This window comes from Kwoniella europaea, chromosome 1, assembly GCF_036810445.1.
Source record: "Kwoniella europaea PYCC6329 chromosome 1, complete sequence".
NCBI lineage: Eukaryota > Fungi > Basidiomycota > Tremellomycetes > Tremellales > Cryptococcaceae > Kwoniella > Kwoniella europaea.
This window is the reverse complement of record NC_089487.1, coordinates 7,761,818-7,788,507: the sequence shown is the minus strand read 5'-3', so window position 1 is coordinate 7,788,507 and position 26,690 is coordinate 7,761,818. Positions and strand designations below refer to the sequence as shown.

At 44.8% G+C, this 26,690-nt stretch overlaps 11 protein-coding genes across 11 annotated transcripts; 3 read left to right on the top strand and 8 right to left on the bottom strand.

Moving 5' to 3' along the window:
• Positions 1–372: 372 nt before the first annotated feature.
• Positions 373–2,918, top strand: V865_002958 (uncharacterized protein; the record flags this gene model as incomplete). The annotated part of the gene is made up of 9 exons (XM_066226757.1): positions 373–1,234; positions 1,289–1,353; positions 1,421–1,490; positions 1,548–2,035; positions 2,204–2,258; positions 2,305–2,403; positions 2,477–2,595; positions 2,682–2,759; positions 2,826–2,918. 9 exons carry the CDS (start codon positions 373–375, stop codon positions 2,916–2,918), a joined length of 1,929 nt encoding a protein of 642 aa, XP_066082854.1.
• Positions 2,919–3,051: 133 nt separating this feature from the next.
• V865_002957 (uncharacterized protein) lies at positions 3,052–3,544 on the bottom strand (the record flags this gene model as incomplete). Its single annotated transcript, XM_066226756.1, has 2 exons — positions 3,052–3,478; positions 3,522–3,544. 2 exons carry the CDS (start codon positions 3,542–3,544, stop codon positions 3,052–3,054), a joined length of 450 nt encoding a protein of 149 aa, XP_066082853.1.
• Positions 3,545–4,328: 784 nt separating this feature from the next.
• Positions 4,329–5,164, bottom strand: V865_002956 (uncharacterized protein; the record flags this gene model as incomplete). The annotated part of the gene is made up of 3 exons (XM_066226755.1): positions 4,329–4,788; positions 5,024–5,075; positions 5,140–5,164. The coding sequence occupies 3 exons, from the start codon at positions 5,162–5,164 to the stop codon at positions 4,329–4,331; spliced, it is 537 nt and encodes a 178-aa protein (XP_066082852.1).
• A 921-nt stretch (positions 5,165–6,085) lies between these two features.
• Positions 6,086–6,907, bottom strand: V865_002955 (uncharacterized protein; the record flags this gene model as incomplete). Its single annotated transcript, XM_066226754.1, has 4 exons — positions 6,086–6,384; positions 6,648–6,687; positions 6,762–6,826; positions 6,883–6,907. 4 exons carry the CDS (start codon positions 6,905–6,907, stop codon positions 6,086–6,088), a joined length of 429 nt encoding a protein of 142 aa, XP_066082851.1.
• Positions 6,908–7,857: 950 nt separating this feature from the next.
• Positions 7,858–8,914, bottom strand: V865_002954 (uncharacterized protein; the record flags this gene model as incomplete). Its single annotated transcript, XM_066226753.1, has 4 exons — positions 7,858–8,408; positions 8,546–8,612; positions 8,681–8,745; positions 8,812–8,914. 4 exons carry the CDS (start codon positions 8,912–8,914, stop codon positions 7,858–7,860), a joined length of 786 nt encoding a protein of 261 aa, XP_066082850.1.
• Positions 8,915–9,276: 362 nt separating this feature from the next.
• On the bottom strand, positions 9,277–9,754 carry V865_002953 (uncharacterized protein; the record flags this gene model as incomplete). The annotated part of the gene is made up of 3 exons (XM_066226752.1): positions 9,277–9,459; positions 9,529–9,635; positions 9,706–9,754. The coding sequence occupies 3 exons, from the start codon at positions 9,752–9,754 to the stop codon at positions 9,277–9,279; spliced, it is 339 nt and encodes a 112-aa protein (XP_066082849.1).
• A 647-nt stretch (positions 9,755–10,401) lies between these two features.
• V865_002952 (uncharacterized protein) lies at positions 10,402–11,073 on the bottom strand (the record flags this gene model as incomplete). The annotated part of the gene is made up of 3 exons (XM_066226751.1): positions 10,402–10,605; positions 10,708–10,781; positions 10,923–11,073. 3 exons carry the CDS (start codon positions 11,071–11,073, stop codon positions 10,402–10,404), a joined length of 429 nt encoding a protein of 142 aa, XP_066082848.1.
• Positions 11,074–12,077: 1,004 nt separating this feature from the next.
• V865_002951 (centromere/microtubule-binding protein cbf5) lies at positions 12,078–14,157 on the top strand (the record flags this gene model as incomplete). Its single annotated transcript, XM_066226750.1, has 5 exons — positions 12,078–12,119; positions 12,540–12,590; positions 12,678–13,293; positions 13,370–13,962; positions 14,044–14,157. 5 exons carry the CDS (start codon positions 12,078–12,080, stop codon positions 14,155–14,157), a joined length of 1,416 nt encoding a protein of 471 aa, XP_066082847.1.
• Positions 14,158–14,448: 291 nt separating this feature from the next.
• On the bottom strand, positions 14,449–16,352 carry V865_002950 (uncharacterized protein; the record flags this gene model as incomplete). Its single annotated transcript, XM_066226749.1, has 7 exons — positions 14,449–14,637; positions 14,710–14,892; positions 14,957–15,103; positions 15,186–15,273; positions 15,365–15,451; positions 15,522–16,253; positions 16,315–16,352. The coding sequence occupies 7 exons, from the start codon at positions 16,350–16,352 to the stop codon at positions 14,449–14,451; spliced, it is 1,464 nt and encodes a 487-aa protein (XP_066082846.1).
• A 697-nt stretch (positions 16,353–17,049) lies between these two features.
• Positions 17,050–18,087, top strand: V865_002949 (40S ribosomal protein S17-A; the record flags this gene model as incomplete). Its single annotated transcript, XM_066226748.1, has 5 exons — positions 17,050–17,094; positions 17,153–17,235; positions 17,508–17,578; positions 17,740–17,830; positions 17,904–18,087. 5 exons carry the CDS (start codon positions 17,050–17,052, stop codon positions 18,085–18,087), a joined length of 474 nt encoding a protein of 157 aa, XP_066082845.1.
• Positions 18,088–19,977: 1,890 nt separating this feature from the next.
• Positions 19,978–23,496, bottom strand: V865_002948 (uncharacterized protein; the record flags this gene model as incomplete). Its single annotated transcript, XM_066226747.1, has 6 exons — positions 19,978–20,098; positions 20,159–20,251; positions 20,354–20,542; positions 20,616–21,689; positions 21,737–23,157; positions 23,218–23,496. The coding sequence occupies 6 exons, from the start codon at positions 23,494–23,496 to the stop codon at positions 19,978–19,980; spliced, it is 3,177 nt and encodes a 1,058-aa protein (XP_066082844.1).
• Positions 23,497–26,690: the final 3,194 nt, after the last annotated feature.

Genomic DNA, 26,690 nt, shown 5'->3' with positions numbered 1-26,690 from the left:
GTCCAAGTGACGCTTCGATCAGCCTGATACTGCGGTCGAAGCTAGAGCGGGTATCCTCCTCGTGAGGTTATGTGAGTATATCAGGCTGACAGGGGACTTTGTCCAGACTCACGCGTGGTAATCACATGGATCGTCGCGTTAAATAGATTAGAGTTCGACATGAGATAACAAGTACGAGAATGAGTATCAAAAGCGAAATCTTCCTACCTGGATGTAACCTATATTCCTATGTTACAGGTGAATCAACAGAACTCACAAATCGTACAAGTACATGCCAATGATTGCTCTCCAGATACCTAATCACACGATATAATCTCCAGACAGTATACCCATCACCTATACCTGCTTCCTCTCAGATCATATCGGTTGAAAATGCCGCCAAGAACCTCACGATCACCAGCCTACGGTGTATCGCCCAAGCAGAAATGGTCCAAATCTCTCCCTACATCCAATCATCCTTCATCTCATTCATCTTCCTTCCCCCTCTCATCGGTGGGTATGATCCCCCACAGTGTACCTCGACCAATACGGCGACCTAAGAAAATCCTCTATCTCATGGTGATCTTCTTCTTACTTTATTGGTTCGGAATAAGGCATGGACTAGGTATAGAACGTATACCGCCTCCTCCATTAGGATTTTCCGTTCCAGGAGGAAGGAGGGGTAGGAGATCATCATTGTTTTGGGGAAATAAAGGAACAGCAACGTTATTACCTCCTATACAAGGGTTGAAACCTGAACATCCAATATACGAATTGATGGAAAAAGCCGAAACTCGTTGGACCAACTTGTTAAACTCTCAATCGAAAACATTACAACAAGCTGTAAATGAATATAAGAGACGATATAGGATGTCACCACCTGCAGGGTTTGATGAATGGTTCGCATTCTGTCAGAAGAACGATATAAAGATAGTAGATGAATATGATCAACTGATGAGGGATCTATTACCCCATCATGCACTTCCTGCTCAAACGTTCATAGCTAGATCGAAAGCATTAGAAGGGACTGGGTTCACGTATACGCTGGATATAAGTAAACAGGGTGTAGCATTGACGGGAGAAAGGTCTAATGCAGCGAGACCGAAACATCTTCAAGGTTTGATAGGAGGATTCGTGGATGATCTACCAGAAGGTTTCTATCTGAGAGTGACGGGGAGTGATCATGATACGGGTAGTGTGGTTCTGGGTAAAGACCAAAGAGAGAGAGCAATGTCACTGGTGAGGGAAGGTAAACGTGAGTAAACTCTCTTACGAGTATTGGTAGTGATTGCTGACGATAAATGGCCAGATTTCGATGAGACGGAATTGAAAGCCTTGGAAGATCCCAATAGAACACCAGCATGGGGTTGGTTTGTAAGTAATCGGTCCGGTACCTGTTACACTGCAATATGGGTGCTAAACGTCTTATCCCATCTTACAGAAAGCTTGTCCTCTTGATTCCCCTGCAAATATCCGGCCAGGAGCAGAGAATGCTACAGATGCTGTACTGCGTGAGTCCATCTTCCTTGAACTTCCTTTTGTGGTTCTGACTTGTGAGCATGTTTTAGCCAAATCATTCATATTCGATCATCTCCCCACCATGGATTTCTGCGAATATCCCGAACTCAAGCGATTACATGGTGCGATGTCCTTAGATTACGCTCATCGATCACCATCAATCTTAAAACCCATCTTGGTATTATCTAAATTCCCTGGAGATGCAAGCTTTCAGACCACTCCGATGGAAGCGTACATTAATATCACCGAGTCTGACGTTCCTTATCTGGGCACCTGGGAGGATAAGACGGATAACAGGCTGTTTTGGAGAGGATCGACTACTGGTGGATATGGTGGGCAAAGAGATTGGAAGGAATCACACAGGATGAGATTACACTTGATGATCAACGGACCGAAGGGTGGGGACACGTGGTGGAATCAGCAGTTAAGGGAGATAATGGTTCCGGATGGTGAAGGGGGTTACAAGGTTGTGAGAAGATGGGAAAGAGTATTAAGTAAGGCTTATGCGGATGTGAAATTGTCCGGAAAACCCGTACAGGTGAGTGTCTGTCACCAATTGCTTATCGTCGGTTCGAAAAAAAAAAGTTGACTGACTGAACCACCTGCCACCGTGAACTCCTCTTCGTTTAAAACTTCAATTGACAATCCCCGATGACCGCTTCTTTCATCGTTGCAACTATGTTTACTGCTCTCCTCCCTCCCTCAGTGCCCCAACGCGGATGTCTGTCAACAAGTAGCTGACACCATCGAGTTCGGCGAGAGTATGGCCCGACCAAGCGGCAGCATTCAAGTATAACCTGGATGTAGATGGAAATGGATGGTCATCTAGATTTCATAGATTGTTGAGTTCCGGTAGTCCCGTCATCAAATTCACCATGTTCCCTGAATGGCATATGGAGTGGTTGAGTGAGTGCAAAGATTTATTCGTCCCCCAAAGATTGTAGTTTGCGAATGCTGATTTTGGGGTCTTTCCTTTCAGCTCCATGGTATCATTACATCCCTCTCAAACCGGATTACTCAGATTTATACGATATAATGGCATTTTTCGTTGGTCCAGTCGACGAAGCTGGTAATATAGATACTACAAAAGGTCATGATGTAAGTTTATCCGTCGTTCTCCTAGTTTGTCTGCAGTAAGAGATTTTCAGACTGATTGGATATTGATAATTGATGTCTTCATATAGTATTTGGCTCAGAAAATTGGTGAAGCCGGTCAGAAATTCGCATTGGAACACTGGTCATGGGTTAATATGCAAGCTTATGTGAGTGGTCTTATACAATACATGATCGATTGGAGCTAACAGATTGTACCTCGGATGTTCTGTTAGACATATCGATTATTACTTGAATTACAGAGATTACATTCTGTAGATAGGGATTTGATGAGCTACAAAGAACCTGAGCCTCGTAAACAGGGATAATCTGGGATATAGTGTATGCCACCTACCTTCTTTTTACAATATATATCATTCTGATATCTACCTTCATCACATATATCATGCATTTCAAAATAGATTCCCTCGCCAACATGTTTATCTAATTTACAGTATAGTGCTATCCACATCCACCTTCTCCCCCTGCACCACCTTCCCCTCCCTCTCCTCCAACCCCTCCCCCTCCTTCGGCGCCTACACCAGCTTCTACGCCTGTGCCTGTGCCAGTACCCGAGCCAGATGACTCGCCGGTCGTTTCAGCGCCATGTCCAAGGACATTGTGACTTCCATGTCCATACATCCCATCATGTCCAAAGGCATCCCCGCTCACACCCAAGGGCGGCTGAGGCATGATCGGTGGTAAACTCGAACCACCCCCTTGACCGGTAGGAGGTTGAGCTATGTCAATGTATCCACCATGTCTATGAGCTGTCCCGGATTTATGGTAGGTCAGATTTTCATCTGTAGTGGAAATGGGAACGGGTCTGGGTAATGGCTTCTCATAATCGTAGAAAATTGGATGTGATATTTGAGGTGGTGGCTTCCTTCTGTGAGATATAGTGAAGTCATCAGCTATTGCTTTGAGCCTACCGTTGGGAATTGCTACGTCGCATGAGAAGACTGTATACAGAGTATTGGATCGAACGATTGGACTAATGTACAGTATCAGATGCTTGGACTCACCCCCACTACGAGAGTCGTTAGTAACATACTGTGTTTTGAGAATTGCAGTGAGAGATGTAAGCTTACCCTAAACAATCCACAGAAGCTACCACCACCTCTCAGACGGAATAAACCGCTGGTTTCTCCACTGTCGTTGTTGTCTGACTGTCGAACCATTCCATCTGATATTATGACTGGAAGGGTGTTGATCAAAGTGAAAGCGTGATACAGTATCTAATTCGTACTGATGTTACGAAGCAGCACTGAGGTATTCATTCTGCGTGATCCCATACAGTCCCGTATAAGCTACCTTACCTTGCCCTTACCTCTCCGATACCTCACATTGCTATGCATCCATCAGAGAGGCGATGAACATCGGCGGGAGAAGACATGCTTAGCTCATCACCATCCATCTATCGTATCTGTGCCTGATGGAGAGGAGATCATGATCACGTCATTTACATGATAAATCCCGGTCGTCCGGTTGTTCTATGCTATCTCGGTCAAGTTGACTCGATGCTCGAATCGTTCGACTCTTTTCAAACTCGGAAAGCAATTGCTGGTAGCTTACACGATACATGCATACTTTTTCAGTTGATACTCGACTATTACATAGGTTGTACAAATCTTTCTTCCATTCAATTCATTACTTGTCTTGAGGTCTCATATTCAATTTCAGTCTACTAGTATCCTTGTTCTTCTTCCACTTCTTACTATTCTTCCTTTATTTAGCCTTTAAGAACTTCCACCACCACATGACGACCCACCTCCCCCACATGAAGATCCACCACCTGAATCACCACCACCACCTGAAGATCCACCACCGCAAGATGAACCTCCTCTAGCACCACCGGAATCACCAGAATGACCATGATGACCACCTCCACCACCTGAATCACAGCCATTACCATTTCCATGGCCATGTCCATGACCGAAGCCACCATTACCCAAGTCTGTAGGAGGACAACTGGGTGCATAAGGTGTACCATAACCTATAGCGTAGGTTCCAGCGTTATAGCCATATCCACTTCCATATCCGGTTCCATCATTTCGGTTGGAAACGGTAGAAGGTGTAGTTTTGGCTGGTTTGGGTTTGGACTCGGGCTTGGGTGGAGTGAGTGATTTATATGGTTTCTCGAGTTCGGATGGGGTCTCTGAGGAGGAGATGGGTGTAGTGATAGGAGTTTGTTTGTTTCTGCGATCGATAAATACATTAGCAAATCGTATTAAATGCGGATGTGGATGTGATCAAAGGGATTTTCAATGAGTCCTTTGGAGCACTCATAGTATAGAAATAACGTACCGACGCTATGAATGATTAACAAGTCAGTATCTCACCTTCAGTACGTACGAAGTCATTCGAACAGGATTTTTTACGTGATGAGTAGTAGGATCCGGTTGAAGGGTTAGGTATACTACTCACTCTGAACAAGTCGAAGAAACCACCACCTCGAAGTCGGAGTGTACCTTGTTGTTGCATTTCTGATACACGCACATACTGATCAGTGATCGTACTATGCCAGGGCACGTGAGGGAATGGGCTTACTGGTAGTGATGTTGGTGTGGGTCATCCTATATGTCTGTCTGACTTGTTATGTCGATCGAAGAAGATTGAGAAAGGTCGATCGATTATATCGATTATACAGCTGATGAGTTGCGAGTAGGGAGGGCGTATGAGTGACGGTTCGCTGGTGGTAGTTGGGAGTAGGGATGGTTAACAACATCATATTGTATCTCGATTCGAATCAGTAGGGTTTATATACCTTTTCCGAGGTGGACACTCCGGTTATAATCCATCCTCTGTTCAAGCGGTGTTATCAGAGGCGATGAATAACAGGTACGAATGCTGATTGGATCAAGATAAAACGTGCTCGTGTGCGATGGTACGAAATATCACTCGTAATGTTGTTTCATCAACGTCTATCTGTCTGTGCCTGGAGCTGAAGCTAAAGCTTGGATGAAACCAAAGGTCGGTCGGCACGGAGTAACACCGATATACTATTTGGATACGTCATAGATGATCTCCCGTGCTCTCATCTATTCAAATTACCAAGCAATGCTGCAACAACGTACTGCCAACATGCTATGCATTTGACTCCTATTCGTACTAGTGAGAGGATCCACAAACGTGCATTCCGATTTGGTCGGATACGAGTACTAAGATTGACGATTCATCCTTATCTCCTTTCGGGATGATATGATATCCGGTTCCTATCTAAATCGGCCTTCTCTAACATACGGCCGGGTTTGACCTTTCACAATGCTCACTTTGTTTGTCATCTCTCTGGCTTTCTTCGAGCTATGTACTACCTCAACTAGCTCGGTATTGCCGTCACTGAATTCAACCACATTCCAATTCATCATTGACATACATGGTTATTAGCCGTACACGCGCTCATACGATATCTTATCATCACGTAAATTGAATGTTGTCATGTACCCGAATACTGTACTTTACCTGAACATTATTCTTGATGTTCTCCCCTAAGTCTCTATCCACTACCAGCTCCACAAGCCCCACCACCACCACCGCCGCCTCCTCCTCCTCCGCCTCCTCCTCCGCCTCCTCCTCCGCCTCCTCCTCCTCCTGAGGATCCACCACCACCACCACCACCACAAGCTGAACCCCCTCCAACGCCACCAGTATCACCAGGATGTCCGTGTCCGTGTCCGCCAGTTCCTACGTCAGGAGGAGGAGCGACGATAATCGGTAAACCGGGATTAGCAGCGTATGCTCCAGCGGTGTAAACATTTCCGTCATTTCGGTTCGAATTGGTAGAAGGTTTGTATCCTGTAGTGTAGGTCGTACTATGAACTTTGGTTGAGGGTTTGGGATTAGGGTCGGGGTCGGGGTCGGGTTTGGGATGGGGATGGGAGAATTAAGTGGTTTATATGGTGTCTCGGTTTCCACTGAGGGAACAGGAGTAGGAGTGGGCTTGTTTCTGCGATTTTCCAATATATCATTACCATTCGGTACAAGTGTATTGATTAAAATGAGTATGCGATCAGGAAGATACCAGATGCTACTGTTGGAGTGGTATAGGATGGACGTACCGACGCTGTAGATGATCAACAAATTAGCACAATGTCCTTCCTGTGAGGTTCGAGGAGATGAGCGATCTGATGAGTGCTCTGATGAGAGGGAACGAAACCTTCATGTGTACTCACTCTGAACAGACCGCAGAACCCTCCTCCTCGAAGTCGAAGTGTACCTTCTTCTTTCATTCGCATCTCTGTTAGGTATATAATAAGATCAGCTACCGGAGAAGATGGAAGGGAACTACCTTACGAGTGGTAGTGCCGGCGTGGATCATCGTCTTTATGTGTCTATTGCGATGAGTCAAATGAAGTGAAGTTTCAGAGTGTGGTCTTGATTATAGGATTGGAAGGTTGACTTAGGGAAAGAGAAGGTATACTTATGGTACAGTAGATGGGGGATGGGGATGGTGGCGAATAACAGCATACTGTCCGTTGAATGGAATCTCAACGAGTTCTGGACACTTCAGTGACCATTCATGATTCATGATTCATGATCTCTTCAAGCGGTGATATCAGAGGCGATGAAACACAGAGTACCGGTCGATCAAACGTGCTCGTGTGCAGTGGTTTATCTTCCATCTGTCTGTGCCTTGTCGGTTATCACGGAGCAACCCCGTCACTACCGCTCGTATACGTCATAGATGATCTGCGGCGCACCGATCATTTCATTGTTTATACACGAAAAGCATACTGGATCTGTAACATCCTACGAACGTGCATTCCGATATCGTCGGATACTACCTATATGAATGTCGATACATGTACTCGTACTCGAGTGCTGTACATTCTTATCCGAACAAACTCTTCCGGGATGAGTTGATATCCGGTTCCTATCGGCGATGGAGCGAGATGTTGAAACCTATTGTGGTACACGGCCGCAGTCGAACCATCCATCATCTTGGGCATCTCTTTGGCCTTGTCTTTTTCACGAATGAGACGAATGTACCATGGAAGAGGCCCGGTGGATGTCATGTATTTCCGAGGAGAAGCGATGACGTGTGTGAAGATGTACTTCCAACTTTGCTCGATAATTTTCAGACCAGCAGAGCCTTCAAAGATGTCGGAAAGAAATGGTACCAATTGAAATTCATCACTCGTACAAGCCATCATACAGAGGTCTATCTATATAGCTACACAATGGATATGCTTCAGATATCCATCTTCTCTACTCCAAGGTATGACACCCCTTCCTCTTGGCGAGGTCTCATATGAGAACTGTCCTTCCTTATCCACCACCACCACAGCCCCCTCCACCTCCGCACCCAGAAGATCCACAACCTGAATTACCACCTCCCGAGCAGCCACTAGCGTCCATCCCTCCTCCTCCTGAAGAAGAGCAGAGGTTTACTGGATGTCCATGGCAATCACAGTATCCCCCATTCCCATCCGATGTGGAAGCTTCCATTAGATTATAGAACGCTCCCAGATCCACCTGATCCCATTGTATCACCCCATCTCTTCTATCTTCGTCCTTCTTATCTTGGGTTATAAGACAACAGCATGAAGGCGGATGTCTGGTAGGTTGATCGCACCATATGATCTCTCCGTTCGAGTCCAATTTTGCAGGTGTGGGTGTTGAAGATGGCAGAGGGATACAAGTATTGGGGTTATCCTGTATAGCTTGTTTGAGTCTGAATAATTCTCTTTGACGACTAGCATATTCTCCCGCTGAGACGTGGTCTCGCTTTGGTGGGCTGGGTGGTACCTGGATTAGACGAGGGGGGTGAGCGAGGTGAGGATCAGGAGGTGGGATGGAGGATGATGAGGCGAGTGGACCTGAGAGGGGAGTTGGGTCAATCCGGGAGGATGTATCCAGGCGTTTGTGGGTACTGGTGTCGGGACGTCTATCATAGTGAGGTCATTGATCGCTCATGGGATGCCTAAATTGTTAGCGAAGAGGGAGTCTAACGTACTAGGTGATAAATCCATTTGTTTATCCGTCAGCTTTACCTTCCACGCTTCCTTCACGAAGATCAGAGTCTTTTTAGAAATGACAAGCTGGCGAATAGGAAAGACAAGTGATACGGTACAGATGTTACGGCACATACCTTCTTGGTAGTTCTTAGTAACCTTCCAACATATTGATATATATTCTGTCTATCACGAAGTGTACCTATTCCCAATCCATCCATCGGAAAGTCATCATAGGAACACCCAAAGGAAAACAGGTGTTACTTACCCACGTTCACCTGTTTCTCCCCTTCCTTATCCCGTTTCTTCCCCCTACACTTATCATCATCAGAATCGGCGTTGGCATTAGCGTTCTCGGTCGAGTTCGACATATCTGGGTTGATCATATGAATGGTGAGGCTCTGGAAGTATGCAGTATGGTGAGAGGCGATAGTGTCAAGTCAAAGAGATCACCTGCGAAGTATAACTGAGTGTGAGCTGTGTATCTAAGAGATTGATTGATGGTGAGGAGGGTACAGCATCAGGTGTACAAATGTCCGTGCACCATCAGCCCCCCCTTTCGTCGTCACAGCATGTTGCCATGTCGCCATACTTCGATATCAAGCCTTTCATATCTTCAGTGACGACCATACGGTATCACTGTATAGAAAACGAAACAAGCAACATGTAACATACATCTCATCTTCATTATACACATAATTACACAGATGATCCAATCTTTCTGAGTTGTTCATCAACCCCTCGTCTCCCTACAGTCTTGCTGCAAAGTGGTATCGTAAGGCTGAAAGGCATTATTCTCATATCCTTGATCCGATATCGTAGGGGAAGTCTGGGGAGTAGGTAGTGATTTTTCATAGATGGATTGATTTTGATTCAATTGGTTATTTGTCCTTTCGCTCTTTTTCTTCGAGTTTGACTATATTGAGAGTTTAGCAATCGCCATAATGTATCTGAAGAGGTTGCATATATATATATATATACTCACACTTCCACCGAAACAACACATCCATCCTCCTGAATGTTCATCCGAAAAACTGTATATCGATATATCGTCTGCTTCCTCTCTTCTTACCTTCCTACCCTCCTTTCGACCTAACAAAAAATCCCACTCAATTTAGTCCATCGATGCGATAAGTCAGGATGGGACAGAGAGTTGACTCACTCATTGTGCTCTGCTGGGCGGGTTGAGCGTCTATCGGGTAGCCGGACATGACTAATGGGTCCTTCGTCTTTCTGCAAGGTGATTGATGCCGCCTATCAAACAGTATAAGGTCAATCGATTCAGAGACGGCTTTTGCCAAGATATGAAGACGAACAGTGATTAAGAACGATTCATCGTGCGGGCTAACATGTCATGCATTTGGTTGCTTGTGCTTCGGGGACAAGGCGATAAATCGACAAAAAAGTTCAGGAACAAACAGACGATCATGGCGTTTTAGAATTCCCTTAAAACAAGATCTATCCATGCTTAGTTCTATATTTGGACTAATCTTATTGCAGTGCAAAAGGACCTCTCGCCATGTTGATATTGTAATGAACAATGAAGAAGGATAATATATCATATCTAAAAGTAAGTCTGTCTGTCTGAGGGCAGTCGCGTAGGTCAGATGATGGTCAGTTTGTTCATGTCAGAGATAAGATACCGTTGATTCCGAGACTGCGCAATTGCAAGATACTCGCCAAGCAAATATGACCCACGACTTGGCAAATAACCCATAGCTTTTGATGTAAGTCGACATAGCATAGAAGATTATGATACAATGCACCAAGTAAATCTAGGAGAGATATGATCTATGGGAATACTACTATACAGATCTGATCTATCGTCATCAATGAGATGGATCATTGAGAGTTACTATTAACAAGCTCCACCACCTGTTCCACTCCCACCTGTCATCCCACCCGCAAAGCTATTTGGCGCCTGCGTCTCACTGGGAATCATCTTGGCCTGAGTGTCATTCTGAGGTTGGATCTGATGATTCCTATAGACGGGGTCTTTACCGAAGATCGCTTCGTGTCGTGGTCGATAGCGTGCGACGGGATCGGAATCGTCAAATTCGAACTATCCAATCCACACCGGTCATTAGCATGTGTTGTGTACATACGATGAAGCAGAGGCTGGAATGAGGAATATGAGTGTGACGCGAAGAGAGCGGTTACTCACACATGATGTTAGTCTCTTGAGGAAACTCTTACGTGGTCGATGGGCGAGATGATCGTATGGACCTGTACTTTCGTCTAGAAGTGTGATTATATGTGTGATTAGTATTTGTTTCGTTCGATCATCGATACGGAGATCATGAAGATAGAAGGAGGTGGGGTACCAAGCTATGGACGGTGAGATAATGAAAACAACAGAGAGAGGAGAATGCTACTCACCAGACGCTGATCCCTGTCTCTCACGATACTCAGTCATATAAGGATGTTTCGATACGTTTTCCCGTCTCTTTTGCTTCTCATCAGTGTTGAATGTGTATCGATCCCGAGATGAGGTGGATGATGAGCCGGGCGACGAAGGTTGGAATGACATTTTCGCTTGATTGTGTTGAGTTGTTGACTTGAAATGCTGTAGTATGCGTTGATGAGATATTTGGGTGATGAACAGGAAATCGGTATCTTGATCAGAGATTTGTTGACAAGTTGGAGTGGTGAGATATGATGAACGGAATGAAAGGATTCACCAATGGTCAATCAATTAGTGATGATGGGTATAAGTGTTGAAAAGAAGTTTTAAAAATTGGTAGAGGATCGAGCGGCGATAAGTTAGGTTAGTCCAACTATGAAAGGATGTTATGTTATGTTACATTTAGCGTACAAAGAACGGTAAGCACGGCTGATCGGGCAAAACGGTGATTGATAGCGCTGGATGTATGAAAAGTGAATTGACCCGTCGGATCTGGATGCTATGTTCTGTTTTGTGTGCTGTAGTCGACACTAGCGATGCTATGCAGCCAGCCATATACAGACGGTAGTCTAAAAACGTCTTATGAGATCTAAGGAATATCGATCTCCGAAGTACAAACACTAACGACGTAACGTTATCTTCCTGAACTAAAAGAGCAATGCATGTGGTTGTGTGATGTTTCGGATGATATCATAACATGTATTATTTTGTATTTGTACCATATCAGATCCTGATTTTACGATAGGAAGATAAAAATGAGGGTACTGTGCCAGTAAAATTGATTCTATTTCCAGATGCACCTTCACATGGTTTCGTGTTGACGAGCTCAACTAATAATGAATTGTCGAGTTACGTGAAGACGAGTTGAGGGTGGAGTTTAAATGAAATCTTCAGGAAAAATCATGAGAATCCTCGCGTCATGATGATTTCTGGGGTATTACTGGAATCTGTATTTAGCTCTACTCTACCTGTATGCTCGTAAGATGCTGGACAGCTCCTCGCCCTCCGTTCCGAATGAATCGTCCAGATTTCAGGAGCTCTTCTCCTCCCGTTCTCCTTTTGCCTCTCAGAGAGCGACCAACAGTGATACAGATAAGCCACAGAGTGTAACGACCATAGCCCGCAAGCCCATGAGACGGAAATCTGCCTCTGATGGAGTTTATCTGTTCATTGTCTAACAAGATGGTAAAATAGGATGGAAAGAATTTACTAACAGATCTTGTGATCATGGAACCCCCTCCCCCCACATGCATATAGTAGCTCGAGCTGCATACCTACATACCTTAAGCATGCATTGCATCGCAATCACTTATGGTTTCACCGGGCTACTCCATCCCTCGAATTGCACTGAATCGAACTGAACTTCAGAACCGCCACACATTTCCCCCTGCGGTGATATCGCAAAGTCCACCATTCTGAACTCGGAGATATCTCTGAACTCCACCCTCCTAAGCAGTTTCCTCCAAATGCAAATCCTTTTTTTTCGATCTTTCAGAGATGGTTGATCTCTTCTTGTCCTGCATCCAAGCATACAAAGCCAATACCAATCAACTTCCAAAGAACCCTCAGCTAGGTCAACAAATCCTAGATAGAGATACGATAAATTATTAGTTAGATCTTCCCATTTCACCCCCATCCCTACTGTAAGTCCACCATCCCTAACAACATCATCCCTCCACTGGCCTTCCAATTCGTATATCATACTTATACGTCTCCTTCATCTTGTATAGGGTGTTTCCCCTCTCAAGCGAGATCTTCAAACCTACGTCAAATCAGGAGTCATCAACCTTGACAAACCCTCCAACCCATCCTCTCACGAAGTCGTCGCTTGGCTCAAACGTATCCTCCGAGTTGAGAAAACCGGTCATTCCGGTACACTGGATCCAAAAGTCACAGGATGTTTGATCGTTTGTATCGATCGAGCCACTCGTTTAGTCAAATCTCAACAAGGTGCAGGAAAAGAGTATGTCTGTGTAGTTCGATTCCACGATAAAGTTCCAGAGGGTGAAAAGGCCGTTGCGAGAGCTTTGGAAACTCTTACGGGAGCTTTGTTCCAACGTCCACCTTTGATTTCAGCCGTCAAAAGACAACTTAGAGTAAGGACGATCTACGAATCGAAATTGGTAGAATATGACGATAAGAGGAATATGGGTGTTTTCTGGGTATCTTGCGAAGCTGGTACCTATATTAGAACTTTGTGTGTTCATTTGGGTTTATTGTTGGGAGTTGGAGCACACATGCAAGAACTTAGAAGAGTAAGATCGGGTATCACGGGTGAAAATGATGATATCGTTTCGATGCATGATGTGTTGGATGCTCAGTGGTTATACGATAATACCAGAGATGGTGAGCTTGGTCCTCTCTCACGTAACATTTTCTTCAACCGACATTCAGTGTATACTAATTTCTCGTTTGGTTTCAGAATCATACCTCCGAAGAGTCATCCGACCTCTCGAATCGCTCTTAACCAACTTCAAGCGAATTGTCGTCAAGGACTCAGCAGTCAATGCTGTTTGTTACGGTGCCAAATTGATGATTCCCGGTTTACTACGATACGAATCTGATATAGAAGTCAACGAGGAGGTCGTACTCATGACTACCAAAGGAGAAGCCATAGCTATTGGAATAGCTATGATGTCTACTGTCGATTTGGCTTCATGCGATCACGGTGTGGTAGCCAAGGTGAAGAGATGTATAATGAACAGAGATTTGTATCCTCGAAGATGGGGTTTGGGACCAAAAGCTCAAGAAAAGAAAAAGATGATCAAGACTGGTAAATTGGATAAATACGGTAAATCAATTGAAGGTGTTACACCTCAAGATTGGAATAAGGAGTATGTAGATTACAATGCCGCTCAAACGGAGGAAGGAGGTTTGGTACCTACTCAACCACCAGCGGCTGCGACGATAACACCTATAGAAGTCGATGAGAAGGATACCGAGAAGAAGAGAAAGAGGGATACTGAGAGTGAAGTTGCTGCTACTCCTTCAAAGGGTGATGGAGAGAAGGAAAAGGTGAGTTTGTTTGCATGTCGCTCGAACAACTGGATTCTGTACGACGCGATTTACTGATACCTGATTTTTGACCTGGCGTAGAAAAAGAAGAAGGTAAAGACTGAAGATGGTATAGAGCGAGAGGAGACCGCCGAAGAGCGTGCAGCTAGAAAAGCAGCCAAGAAGGAGAAGAAGGAGAAGAAAGCTTCTGCTTAGTTTTTGGCGTTGGTTTATTCGTATTTTCCCTCGTATTTCATTTTAGGGTTCATTCCTGTATGTATTCTTGCATTGTCCTGCAGATTCAAGTTAAACTGCGAAGCATCCTTGAAATTATCCGGGATTCATCATTATTTTCAAGTCTTGTATCTTGTGCAGTGCATTCAAAAATCAATTACTACTTCGTACAACATCTTCATATCGATAACATCAACTGGATGATTCTCATACTCTTCTTCACCGATTGACGCATTTACCCTCCATTTGGGCCTTCGATCATGTCCTATTCTATCAGTCCACTTTCAAATCCAGATCGTATTCCCTTACAACATCGAAATACGTCTTGAAGAAATCGATATAATACCTAACGTCGTGAGAACCCGCCGTCTCTCTTATGGAATGCATCGAAAGTTGTGCTAAACCAATATCGACGGTTCGAACGTGAGTTGATAAGTGAGGTCCGACCGTTGAACCGCATGTCTAAGATCAACCAAAATAAGAGATAATTCGTCAGTATGTATTACATGGTTGGTACGACCGAATCGCACTAACAGAGTCATTCCTAATTTCAAATTCTTGAGTGGGTACACCGGCCTTCTTGGCTACTCTCCTCAAAAGGAATGTAGTCTGGGCATTCGAGGTATATCGCTGATTTGCGTTGGTCTTGATGACTATACCGCCGTTAATCTTGGGTGAATGATTGGTCTCATATTTATTCTCGTAATTTGGATTGACCTGAGCCCGAGATCAAGAACATCAGCTGATCATCTTCTAGAAAGCAGAGTGAAGGAAAGCTCACGGCATGTCCCATATCTGCTGATATGAGGAAACTGTTCGCGAGTAGATTATGATATCCTATTTTCTCGTAGGCAGGTAAAGAGACGATACGTTCTACGAATGAAGGCAGGAGGTTGGACTCTGCTCCGTGGTGAGATACACTGCCGACCTGTAGACAAGTGAAGTGTATCAGTTATTGCCTTGGTACAAGCCTGAGGTAAGAGCTGATAATATGATGGTACGTTACTCACTTCTTCGTTGTCGAATAGGATGACACATCTAATGGTGTTATCGCTTGAAGGTTCGGCTGCTTCACAAAGACCTTCGATCGAACAGAATCTGAGTAAAAGTCGTATCAGCATTCAGAACAAGGAGATATCAAATATACTGAAGGTTAAGGGATGTGCTTAAAGTAGACAGAGGTACTCACGATGTCATCAGATTATCACATCTTGGACTAAATACAAACTCGTTTGATAGACCACCAACAGTCGAAGGTTGAGTATCGTACAGAGATCTGTTAGAACGTTGAGCCTATCAGCTTTCATGCCCATTGTCACGAAAATAAAGCTGACTATACCACTTACAATTCGAAGTCCTGTATATCTCCAACCTCGCATCCCAGCTCATCGGCTAGTACAGCCAAAAGCAAGGGATGATGCTTACTTTCCATCTTCGCTACATCCTCCTCATTCTCTTTCGGTGTGCTATTCCCACTAAATGGTTGAGGTGTACCTGTCCTTGATGGCCCTTGACCAGTACCAGTACCATTGAGTTGATCCGCCACAAGACCTAAGATAGGTAAGAATTCAGTTTCCTTATTAAACTTGAACGCGTCGTTGATAGATCTATCCAAGTGAATAGCTAAAGTTGGAATTCGTAATAACGGTCTATCAATCTTGGCCAGCTTGGAGACATAGCTAGGTCCGTTGGCAGATTTGTTGGAGATGATGACTCTTCCAGCAAGAGATAAATCCCTATCGAACCAACTTGGCCAGATACCTCCTCCGTACAATTCCACTCCGACTTGCAAATAACCGCTTTTCTGCCTTTTCGATACAGGTCGAACCTTCAAACATGGTGAATCCAAGTGTCCTACTGCGAACGAGATTGAAGTTTCTTTACTGGGATGAGAAGGAAGTGTGAACGCAACAATGGAAGATTGGTTTCGGGTGTAGAATAGCTTCGAACCAGGTTGGAATTGGTCTAAATCCGGTGATCTCTCTGAAATAGGTTTGAACCCACTTGCGAGGAGTTTAGAGGATAAGTTGGATACTGCATGAAACGGCGTAGGAGACGATGTGACGAATTCACAGAATCTGATAGCTGAGATTAGCGATGATATCTTGTAGATGGGGAAACGCAGAGATGAGGACATACTTGACTGCGTCTTTAGGAGGGGAAGGTGGGATTTTCATTGTGCATTTGTTGATACTAGACATATGAGGTGATTGACACGATTGTAGAGAACAAAGAGAATGGGATAAGTGGTCAAGTTGCTTTCTACAATGTTAGTCAATGGACGTAGACTCCTTTGTGAAGGATGAATGCATCTTGACTTGGAACTCAGGTCATCATCGCACCGATAGCAACGAACAACAGCGATTCAGGGAGATGACAGGTGGAGGCACATGCTCATCTCGGCGGAAACCGAGGAGATGAGGACAGCTATCTCTCAGTAACGCTCTCATCGGATATAGCTTATCACCGATGGGCTATCCAGGCAATGAGGCATGTGCCACATCGCTCAACCTGCCTAATGCAGTGTGGCATATCCACCATTTCCCCGTATTCAGCTTCCGTCACTCTATGCAGCTTGGCTCCCTGAGCACTGAGTGTACCGTTTGCTCACTGGCTGCTGCTCGACCAGGTTTGTGTCAAAGATTCATCAAAATACATCTAGGTAGATTTATCCTTCCTCTTAGCTAACCTTTTACAGCAGCCAACTATTCAAAATGGTGTGTACCCATTCTCACCGGCATCGCCGTCGTCGTGAAGCGGAAAGGAGCATGCTGACCTAGTGATATTGTTATCTCTCTCTTGGTACTATCGCTATTTCCAATCACCTTCGACTTATCTACAATCACAAATTTTCATTCGAAACGATGGATAATAATGGATGAATCTACTACCAACTATACTATCAATGGGACGGCCTGTGTCTGTTGCTTGCTGGATTATGTGGTCATGGATGTGGATGTGGATATTGGTATAACAGGGTCGAGTTAGAACTAAGACTGTCAAGCGAGCTTCTAGAGTTCTCATCGAGAAGTACTACCCTAGACTCACTCTCGATTTCCAGTGAGTATGGGTTTCGGTTTTGATGGTCATGTTATCATCGAAGTGTGGATTGGGAGGATTTAGTATGTCGAATAGTGGATACTGGATAGGAAAGCAATGGAGTGGAATAGGAGGATTGGTTAAAAAATATGAAAGGAGGGATATGGGATTAGTAACATGCTTGAGAGGAAAACATAGTGGATGGGATATAACAGGGAGGCAGGACGAGCGATGCTCGTTGTGTAAATGACATTCTTTTAGGAATAGTGACTGATCATATTTGATTCCTGCAGCACCAACAAAAGACTCCTCGATGAGGTAGCTTCCGTCCCTTCTAAACGACTCCGAAACAAGGTTGCTGGATGTGAGTGAGGTTTTATACGGGGAAGAGAGGAGTCAAGAGGGTTATTGTCGTTCTGTCACAAGGTTGAGGGATCGACAATATTCCTCTTACCCATCTCCTCACAATGTTGAAATGGTTAATATAGAATAGCCAACTGATTGTTTTTTATTCTCAATTCGCAGTCACCACCCACTTGATGAAGAGAATCCAAAAGGGTCCTGTAAGAGGTATTTCATTCAAGTTGCAAGAGGAGGAGAGAGAGCGAAAGGATCAGTAAGTTTGGTCTGCTTTGGGTCTCATGTGACTGTTCTTGTATATCTGGATACTGACTCGCTCTCTTTGTTAGATACGTACCCGACGTCTCTGCCCTTGCCGCCAACGCCGAATCACCTCTCGAAGTAGACAACGAGACCAAAGACCTCCTCAAATCATTAGGTTTCGACGATCTCAACGTCAACGTCGTCAACGTCTCTGCCAACGCCCCAAGAGAGAGAAAGACCCGATTCGTCCCTGGTTCAGGCCGAGCTTAAACCGAAGGTTAGGTTTGGGTTTAGGTTGGATAAGGATGTTTGTAGTGGTGATGCGATGATTATGCCTCATACAAACTTGCAAAAGAAAGGATTCCGGTTTGGACAGTACGAAGTTTCACCCTGTGGGCGAAGGTCCAAGGGAATATCTTCTGATTTCTGCTGGTTCTGACATTTCGGTGAATGTTTTGAAATTCCTGACAACTGATAACTCATCAACAACCGTTCGTTCGGGACAGAATAAGGTGAATGAGGCACTTCTTATTGTCAACATCGATCCACAAAGTCGTTGAGGGTTGATTCGCTCAAGCTGTTTCAGTCAAGTCTACTTATCACACAATGTATAATCAAGGGGTGTATTCACAGATGCCAAATGGTTCTTTACATATTCACATATTCTGTACACAAACACAGTATACACTTGCAGTACTTCACAAACATCTTGACTTTGTCCTATCCGACAATAGCTACTGACCACCCGATGCATCATATTTACCAATCTAGGAGTGGTGAATAATGGTGGTATATTCAATCACATCTACGATCCTAACAAAGTCCCTTAGCCAATCACGAAATACAGCATAACCTATCCGTAAAGCTCCATCACAAAGAAGACATAATTTACTCACTGTATTTGTTGTATTCACGATTACGCTTCCAGTATCATAATAAAGCTAAAACAGCTACTCCCAATGACAAAGTCGATATACCCAAACTTGCGGTGCAACTCCAATTCCAGCAGCAGTTAGGACAATCATCGTTTCGTCATTCCATTTCTTAACGAATTTCTTCACTCGGTGTTTCTCTTTCTTCTCGATCTCTACACGAGGATGTCGATGGGTTAGATTGTATCGGCGGGATAAGTAGGCAGGGCTGGGGGCTGGATGATATAGACTCACGTTGGTTTGGCATGATATTGGAGTAAATACTGAAGGATCGAGTTGTGAATTGGCTATGCGTCGGTCGTACTTGGTACTATCAAAGTGTAACCAGTTCTAGCTTGACGGTATTGCCTCGGCTGACAATTCCAGAGTCCCAGAAACGAGTAAGGCAGTCTTTATATACATGCATCGACGTAGTGGAGGAACATGATCACTCAAAAATAGCTTTGTGAGTCAATAATGATTGAGATAGATGAGATAGTCTAACACACCATTGGGTTCTCAATGACTCCCTTAGATATCTCACGGGAGATTCGTAATTGAGCATCATCGCTCCTCTGCTGTGCACCTAGTTTGCATTCCTCTTTTGATGGTCTCGATCACTCTTTCGTCTGTGTGACATACACACTTATCAAAAGCCGGAACCCCACTTTCGCTACCGTAGAAGTAGTTTATCTCAATGATCATTGAGAGATAAAGAAGGCCTGAATCGAGAACGCTTATCAAGCGTCCCTCTTCACTCTTCTTTGATCTGATTTAACAGAATCAGAATCCATCTGACCAATCCAAGTGAAACCTCTTGTGATCTTGTGATGTATCTCGTGTTGTCCACTGTATCAATGATGTTATTTCTATTTCGATATTAATTACATATAGCTTATATGTCATATATTGTATATACATTTTATCCCATTCAACCTGATAAACCACGTAACCAAGATTACATTAAACAATATATAAAAGAAAAAGACCAATTACCAATAATTAGTAAATGAGAATATATTGATCCTTCTTATCAAGGAAAAACCAGAAAACCGTACCAGACCGAATCAGAAAAGAAAAGAAAAAAAGGATGATATACTCTATATTGGAAGAAAAAGACTGAAAGATGAAATGCCGATTATGTTGGAACGATACAATCTGTATATGAATGTGGGTATGAATGTGGGTGTGCTTGGGGATAGTTGACTCGCTCCCCTTCCTTCTGTATCGTCAAGTTACAAGAAGATTATTATGTAGGAGGATAAGTCAAATTGGTAGGAATGATCACGCCTCCATCTTCTCGTACTATAAATATAGGTGCTCGAGTGCCAGGTGGTAGATTCGGTTCGGCAGCAGCCATGACTTCGTGACTATATCGCATGAGTGCAAAGTCAGCCCGAGATAGTGTGAAGAAAAGACATCCGACTCACCATCTGACTTCATTATAGTGTGCCGGTGTCGACCCAAAGTACACTATGTGATGCGCATGTCCATCTGGTGCTCTGACAAAATTCTTGCCATACCTACAATCATACAATAACGCACAACGAACAACAAAAAGGGGAAAGATCATCTAACCATTAGCCACACATATCTAACGGTGTAGAAAACAAAAGATCGCTCACAATGTCATCAAAGGTGCGTCCGTGTGCGAGGTGTATTGCTGATTGTACCTGGCGGGGCCATTGTCCGCACTGAGGTTCGAAGGTAACATCCGATTGGCAATTGGGAATGGCGCGTAGGGTTCGACAGGTTCTTGAGCGTAGGGTGGAACGTAGAACGTATATGTCGTTTGTTCGGTGCTGACGATACTCCTATAATACCACATCACGTCTCACGGTCAGTAAATCACTCTTATCAAAGCAAGATAAGAAGGGGCTGACTCACCATATACAACTATCACCGACGTCCATCGTCCATTGCATCCTATGATTCTCCGGCGAGGAAGTCATAGCGGGACTAGGTAGGTATTCGAGTGATCCTGAAGACGAACCTCTCTTCTTGTGAAGGGGTCTCACAAACGGTCCATTAGCGTTCTTGCCCATCGAACCCGTACGATGTCTTCGGACTGGTCCTCCATCCGTCGAAGAAGGAGGTAAAGGAACTTCAGGTATGTTAGGCGACATCAAAGAGTGCGTAGATGATTTCCTGCTGTGCGTACCAAAATAATCAAACGTCGTCGAAGAGTTGGAGCTGACCGGACTCGAAGGCGTGGAAGGCAAGTTCATCGATGCGTTATGCGGCGTCATGGGTAAGACACCGAATCTCTGTTGAGGTGTGTTGGGCACGGAGTTTGGTCGAGAAGCACCACGGTGAGATATCTGCACGTTACTCCATTTCCTTTCTTGCGCGACCAATTGATCAGATACAGCTTCTTGTACACAGGCTAGCCAGAATCCCCCATATCTGGGATTGTTGGCCAATCTCTCCATAGTATCAGTCCGATAGAGTTCGAAGGCTACTTTCTGGAGCTGAGACACTAGGTCACCGGCGTACTCTCCCAGAGGCAAGGCCGAGGGGATATCCGCGTTTTGGCCATCCATCCCGACAGCATCGGCATCTGATTCGATCCTTCGGACTATCAAAACAGGAGAGATCACACCCGTTTGGAGTGATTGAAGAACTACAGTCGAATTGTATCGGATTGGAGGAACAAGCATACTGGGAGCGATGATGTTTGCTGGTGGGGAGGGCCAATCGGGATGCGGGGGAGGCGCTAAACTTGGTCCACCGGGTCGATTAGGATCTACGAGCCAAATGATGAAAGATTCCCAATTATTGGCATCCGCTGTGAATCCACTGAACGTAGATCTTTGACTGGGATACACAGGTGGTTGAGCGCCAGTGACCGGTAGTCCATCGGATCCCGTTATACGAGTGAAATCCGGTACGACTGAAAGGTATCTCGTGGAAGTGGTTTGCGATTTGACTCGGTTGAACAGAGCGATTGTCGATCCATGACTGATAATCACTGTAAGGGGTTAGCAACGTTCCCAAGATGTTTGAACTCACTTTCTCCGGCTTTCGCACTTGATTTCTTCTTCGAAGGTTTACTGATCACCTTAATCTCCTTGCTCTCAAATATACCTAACGTTCTCTCATCACTGATATCCTTCAGTGTATTCTTGGATATTCCCCAACCGTTCGGTCCGGCGAAAACTTTCAACGGAGCTTTGATCGTTACCAAAGCCTTGACTTCACGTCTTTTACCATCGTTATCCGATATATGTAGGTTTTTCCCAGCGACGTTTCCAACAAAGGGTTGATCCTCCGTATTTAATGCTTGAGTGTTGATCTTCTCGTCGAGGTTATTCCCATTGACAGCTGTCCAGCTGACTGCAGCGTCTTTTACTGGCTGTTCACCCGTGAGACTGATATTGATTCTGGGTGCTACCAATGGAGATACCGGACAACCATCTTGAGCTTTGTTCCACCATGAACCGCCGATCAGAGTAGCCTGTGGGTGAGGACAAAGGAACCTCTTCTCGGTACCGTAACTTTTCTGGCCGACCTTTGGACTCATGACGATCAATTTCCGCTCACCAAAAGCCAGTCGATTGGGTGCATGGACATATTGGCGCATAGCATCGTCGAGGGCACCTGGTGGCGGAGCAGGAGATACCTGAACTGATGGAAGGGAAGAGAGAGGATTTCGTGACGGTCCAGCAAGGTCCGAATAATCGATGGCAGAAGAAGATTGAGGATCGTGATTCAAAGCTTTACCGAGAGGTCTTGTCCATTCGTCTAGCACATTCCCACTCCAATCGTATTGGCCTTCAGCTGAGCTAGAAGATGAAGATGATGCACGGCTGCCCATCAAAAGATCACTGAAACTCTTTGTTGGCTTCAAGTTTTGGGTATTTCCAAGCTGAGAAGGCGATATAGTCCCTTGCGACTGAGGCTGGTATATCTGTTGAGCAGATTGGTAGGTAGGCTGCGAAGGGAAATATTGGAGATCTTGGAATGACACCGCTGATTTGCCGTTTGTAGGGTAAAAATCCGTCATGTTGGTATTGGAAGGAAAGTTGTTATAGCCATTGGGGAATTGGTTAGGCAATCCGGGAGTGATGATCTCACCATCGGAAGTACTGTCGGTGGGGAATCCGGAAGGTGGATTAGACGAATAAGCTGAATTAGGAGGGAACTGCACTGGGGTTCGTGGAGTTATAAAGGATGAGTTGCTGGTATCGACATTGAGGGAAGGACGATAGGAATACGATGCGCCATTATGATAACTGCTATATCCGGAGCTGTTGCTCGTATTGCTTGTGGTAGCGGTTGAAGGTGCAGAGTTGGAGAGACCCGACTGGTGCATACCCATCAGATCCAGCACACCCTGACCTGGACCTAAAGCGAGATTGAGCGGCTCCTTCTCATCGGAGGTCTGTGATGAATGTTGGACTGCGTTGTTATAATTCTGGGAATCGTACTAAGCAAGGGATATATCAGCTATTAGGCAGACTAGGCAGACAATTGAGATATTGCTTACTCCTGATTGTGGGGGCCATTGGTATGACATGGAGCTAGGCTCGAGTGAAGCGCTTGGAATCACGGGAAGACTGGAGATAGAGCTGATGGCACGTCTGTGTAAGTGCAATGGTGGTGGTGCGGGTCGACTAACAGCTGTATGAGGTCGATCACTGTTGATAAGGTTGGTATCTAAATTAGTGGTATCGAGCCGAGGGTTTTGAGAGGGAACCTGTTTCCGGGTGGGAGAGGGAGGAACGAGGAAAGAGGGATTGATTGTGTTGTTGTTGTATTGTGACATTTTGATCGCGAGACAGTATTATAGAAGCGAATTCGACATAAGAGTGATTAGTTTAGGTCAGCACAAGCTATACAGTATTATAATAAACGACATCTTCAGAAGGAGATATGAATTTGTTGGAGGCGATGATAGATATAAGGAAGGAGATGTCACTAGATATCTAGACTAAGCAAAAACTTTCCATTATTCTCATCCAGCAGATCGCTGAGAACCTGTACCCCTGGTACCCTAAATGGCCCACATGCTACCGTCCAAAGCAAAATCTCCTGATCCCCCAATTTCCAAGACGGCGACCAACCCGGGTCAGAGGTGTCAATATCTCTCCTTTATCATCTCACAACCATTTAGGTCTATCTCGAATCCTCCCCATAAGTATCCAACAGTCTGAAGGGGGTCAAACGGAGATGGCCGGATATGGCTAGTAGCGAGTTATTTTTTGCGGTGCTTGAGAGCAAAAGGTATCTCTACTACTGGCCTCGGACTCCGATGCGAAAGAAATGGGAAAGGATAGAACAAAAAACCAGATTGAGTTGTTAAAGGAGCTATCACTCACGTTACGTTTTGACCTGTCAAAAACTCAATTTCGATTATGTTATCGTCTTGCGATTTTGTCAAGTGTGCTGATATGCTAATTATGCGGGATGATGATGTATGCTTGAGATGCGAATGTAGCGATACTGCGAATGGTATGATGTGATGCAATGTGATGTTGGGAGAGTTGAAGGTGTAGTATGATATTAATGATTAGTCAGCGAAAGTCAAAGTGAGCAATGGTGATAGATATCCTTTGAAGGGATATATGATTGCGTTGTTATCGTTGTACTGGTGTAGGTTGTTGTCGACCAAAGTTTGATGTTCGGTATCGTTATTATGTTATGGGTATAGTTCAAGAGGACAAAGGAGATGGGTAAATGGATACTCACCAGACATATATAATTATTTGGTTGGGTCACGACTAATGGCTACAGAACACAAAAGAAGCGATCGAATATTTTTGGTACTTTGCAACTTGGAATGTCGGATGCCTTTGGTTTGCCAATTCCGATCGATTGTTGATATTGGGTAATACAAATGACAAGTATTGTTATATACGAGGTAATGGGATGACAAATGATCTTTCCAAGACCCTATCTGATTGCTGTGTTGTAAAGGAACAAGAAGATGAAGAAGAAGGATCTATCATTGACACCTTGAAGAATGATTGGGTTTGGTATGTCGTACAGCCGGCGTCCGGTTACAGGCAATCCCTTTCCCTTCCTGCGCTTTCGAGGTATGACAGCTGCTTGCTGCCCTGTCCGCTTCGTATATCCGTTTATGCCGAATTGTGGAAACAGTCTGTGCAACGTCTCGAGAGGGTACGAGGGGTACGATGTAATTCGGACTTCGGCTAATACTCTACAGCTGTTTGATTGTTTGATTGCGACCTTGGCCTTGAACAGATGATTGATTTGATTTGATTTGGTTTGATCCGCGGGTGAATATGGACAGAAAGGACGGTACAGACGGTACTGGAACGAGGTGGAAGTAGCTAGAAGGGTGAGTGCACGGATACGGGATGGGATGGGATGGAATGGAGTGGAAGAGATGGTGGATGATGGGGAAGGATAAGATTGCTGATGACCAGATAGAGATACGGTGAAAGGCAAAGTGCGAATACAGGCGGTCCTCGTACAGAGATTAGTCATTCCATCCGTACGCTCTGTGTACGAGTTATACCTCTGGGCTTACTCAGGCACCGTACACTGCTTGGTAGTTTCCTCAGGGTGTACTAGCGGTACTCTAGGACAAGCGTTACGGTAGGATCGGACCTGCTCGCATTATTTTGCCTCGCACGATCCACGTTTTCACTTGTTCTCGGAGCATTCTTAGAGATAGTTGGGTTCGACCTCTGCCCTGATCACCCCTTATTCCGTCACTTGCTGTTCAGCTGTTGCTGACCAGTGGACTGCTCAAAATTAAATTGTCCGAGTACGAGGTGTCCGAGCGGGCCTTGTCCTTATGGTCATTGCTGTCTTGAACGCGAGGTCTTATCTCCCCTTGCCTTCCGTTGGGTCAAGGCTGTGTAGCACATGTTCTGATGAGGTCCATACAGAGAGGAAGCAAAAGGAGAAACAGAACTTTTAATCTTCGCTTGATGACGAAAAGAAAGGAGTGGGTATGTCTTTTATGGCATGTTCCGGCCGAGGTTTGGGGTGTATCTGCGAGTATGTATGCGTCTTCGCTCCTCTAGATGTCTGCTCCTCCCCAAAGAAAAAAAGGAACAGGGCTGATTCCAGATAAAATTTTATGAGGCCCGCGTCTGTTGGTAGCACGTACTTCGAAAAATTGAGTCTTCTGAGATGTTCTGCTGTAGCAATTCGGCTCATCGTACTGGTCAGATGCAATGAACGCCATTATCATCTGTGCATTCTTCTTCTTCTCCTCTTACTCTTACACATCAGAATAATTCAGCTTCGTACGTAAAAGTCCCCTATCGAACATGTCCGTGATGGATGGACAAGGAGTAAGCTGTCCGCAATCGGACATTATTAACCGAAGATTCGAGCTATCGGAGATCTTCGCCTTTACATCTTTACGGTATGTTTCTCCTTGGTGCGAAGTTATCCTATCCTTTACGAAAAAGCTTTTTCGCTGCCCGGGCACGAGTATCAAAAAGAGGTTTACTTGTATTATGCATGCTGGAATACGCCAGAAGGACCTATTGGCAGTGAACGGTGGTAGACCTGCTGCCAATGACGGCGGTTGTTTTGCAAAGAGGTATACAATATGACCAGTCAGTCCATCCGAATCTGTTGGGCACTCTCAACGGAACCGGATATTAATATGGGACATCCACATATGCTGTAAATACATCTCGTGGTGTTGGACGAAACGTTTCCTGATGTCTCACCATCGACCGGCTAAGGACGCATGATTCAGTTGACGCGGTCCTATCCTATATCTAGGGGAGAACGAAGGATGTTTGGCAACAAGGGAAAGTGGCAGATGACCTCGCAGGTTGTCACATTGATAAGCCTGATAGAATTGACTATATACCTCCCTCTTTCACCTAGAACAGAAGGGAGCGAGAGATTACGATGTCGCTTCTTAACGTCTGATGATCACCGCAACATCAATTTAGCTAATAAGGAGGTCGAGGAACCGCAAGATCAATAGTCTGATGTGACTGCTTCATGAGGCACTGAGTTTATCCA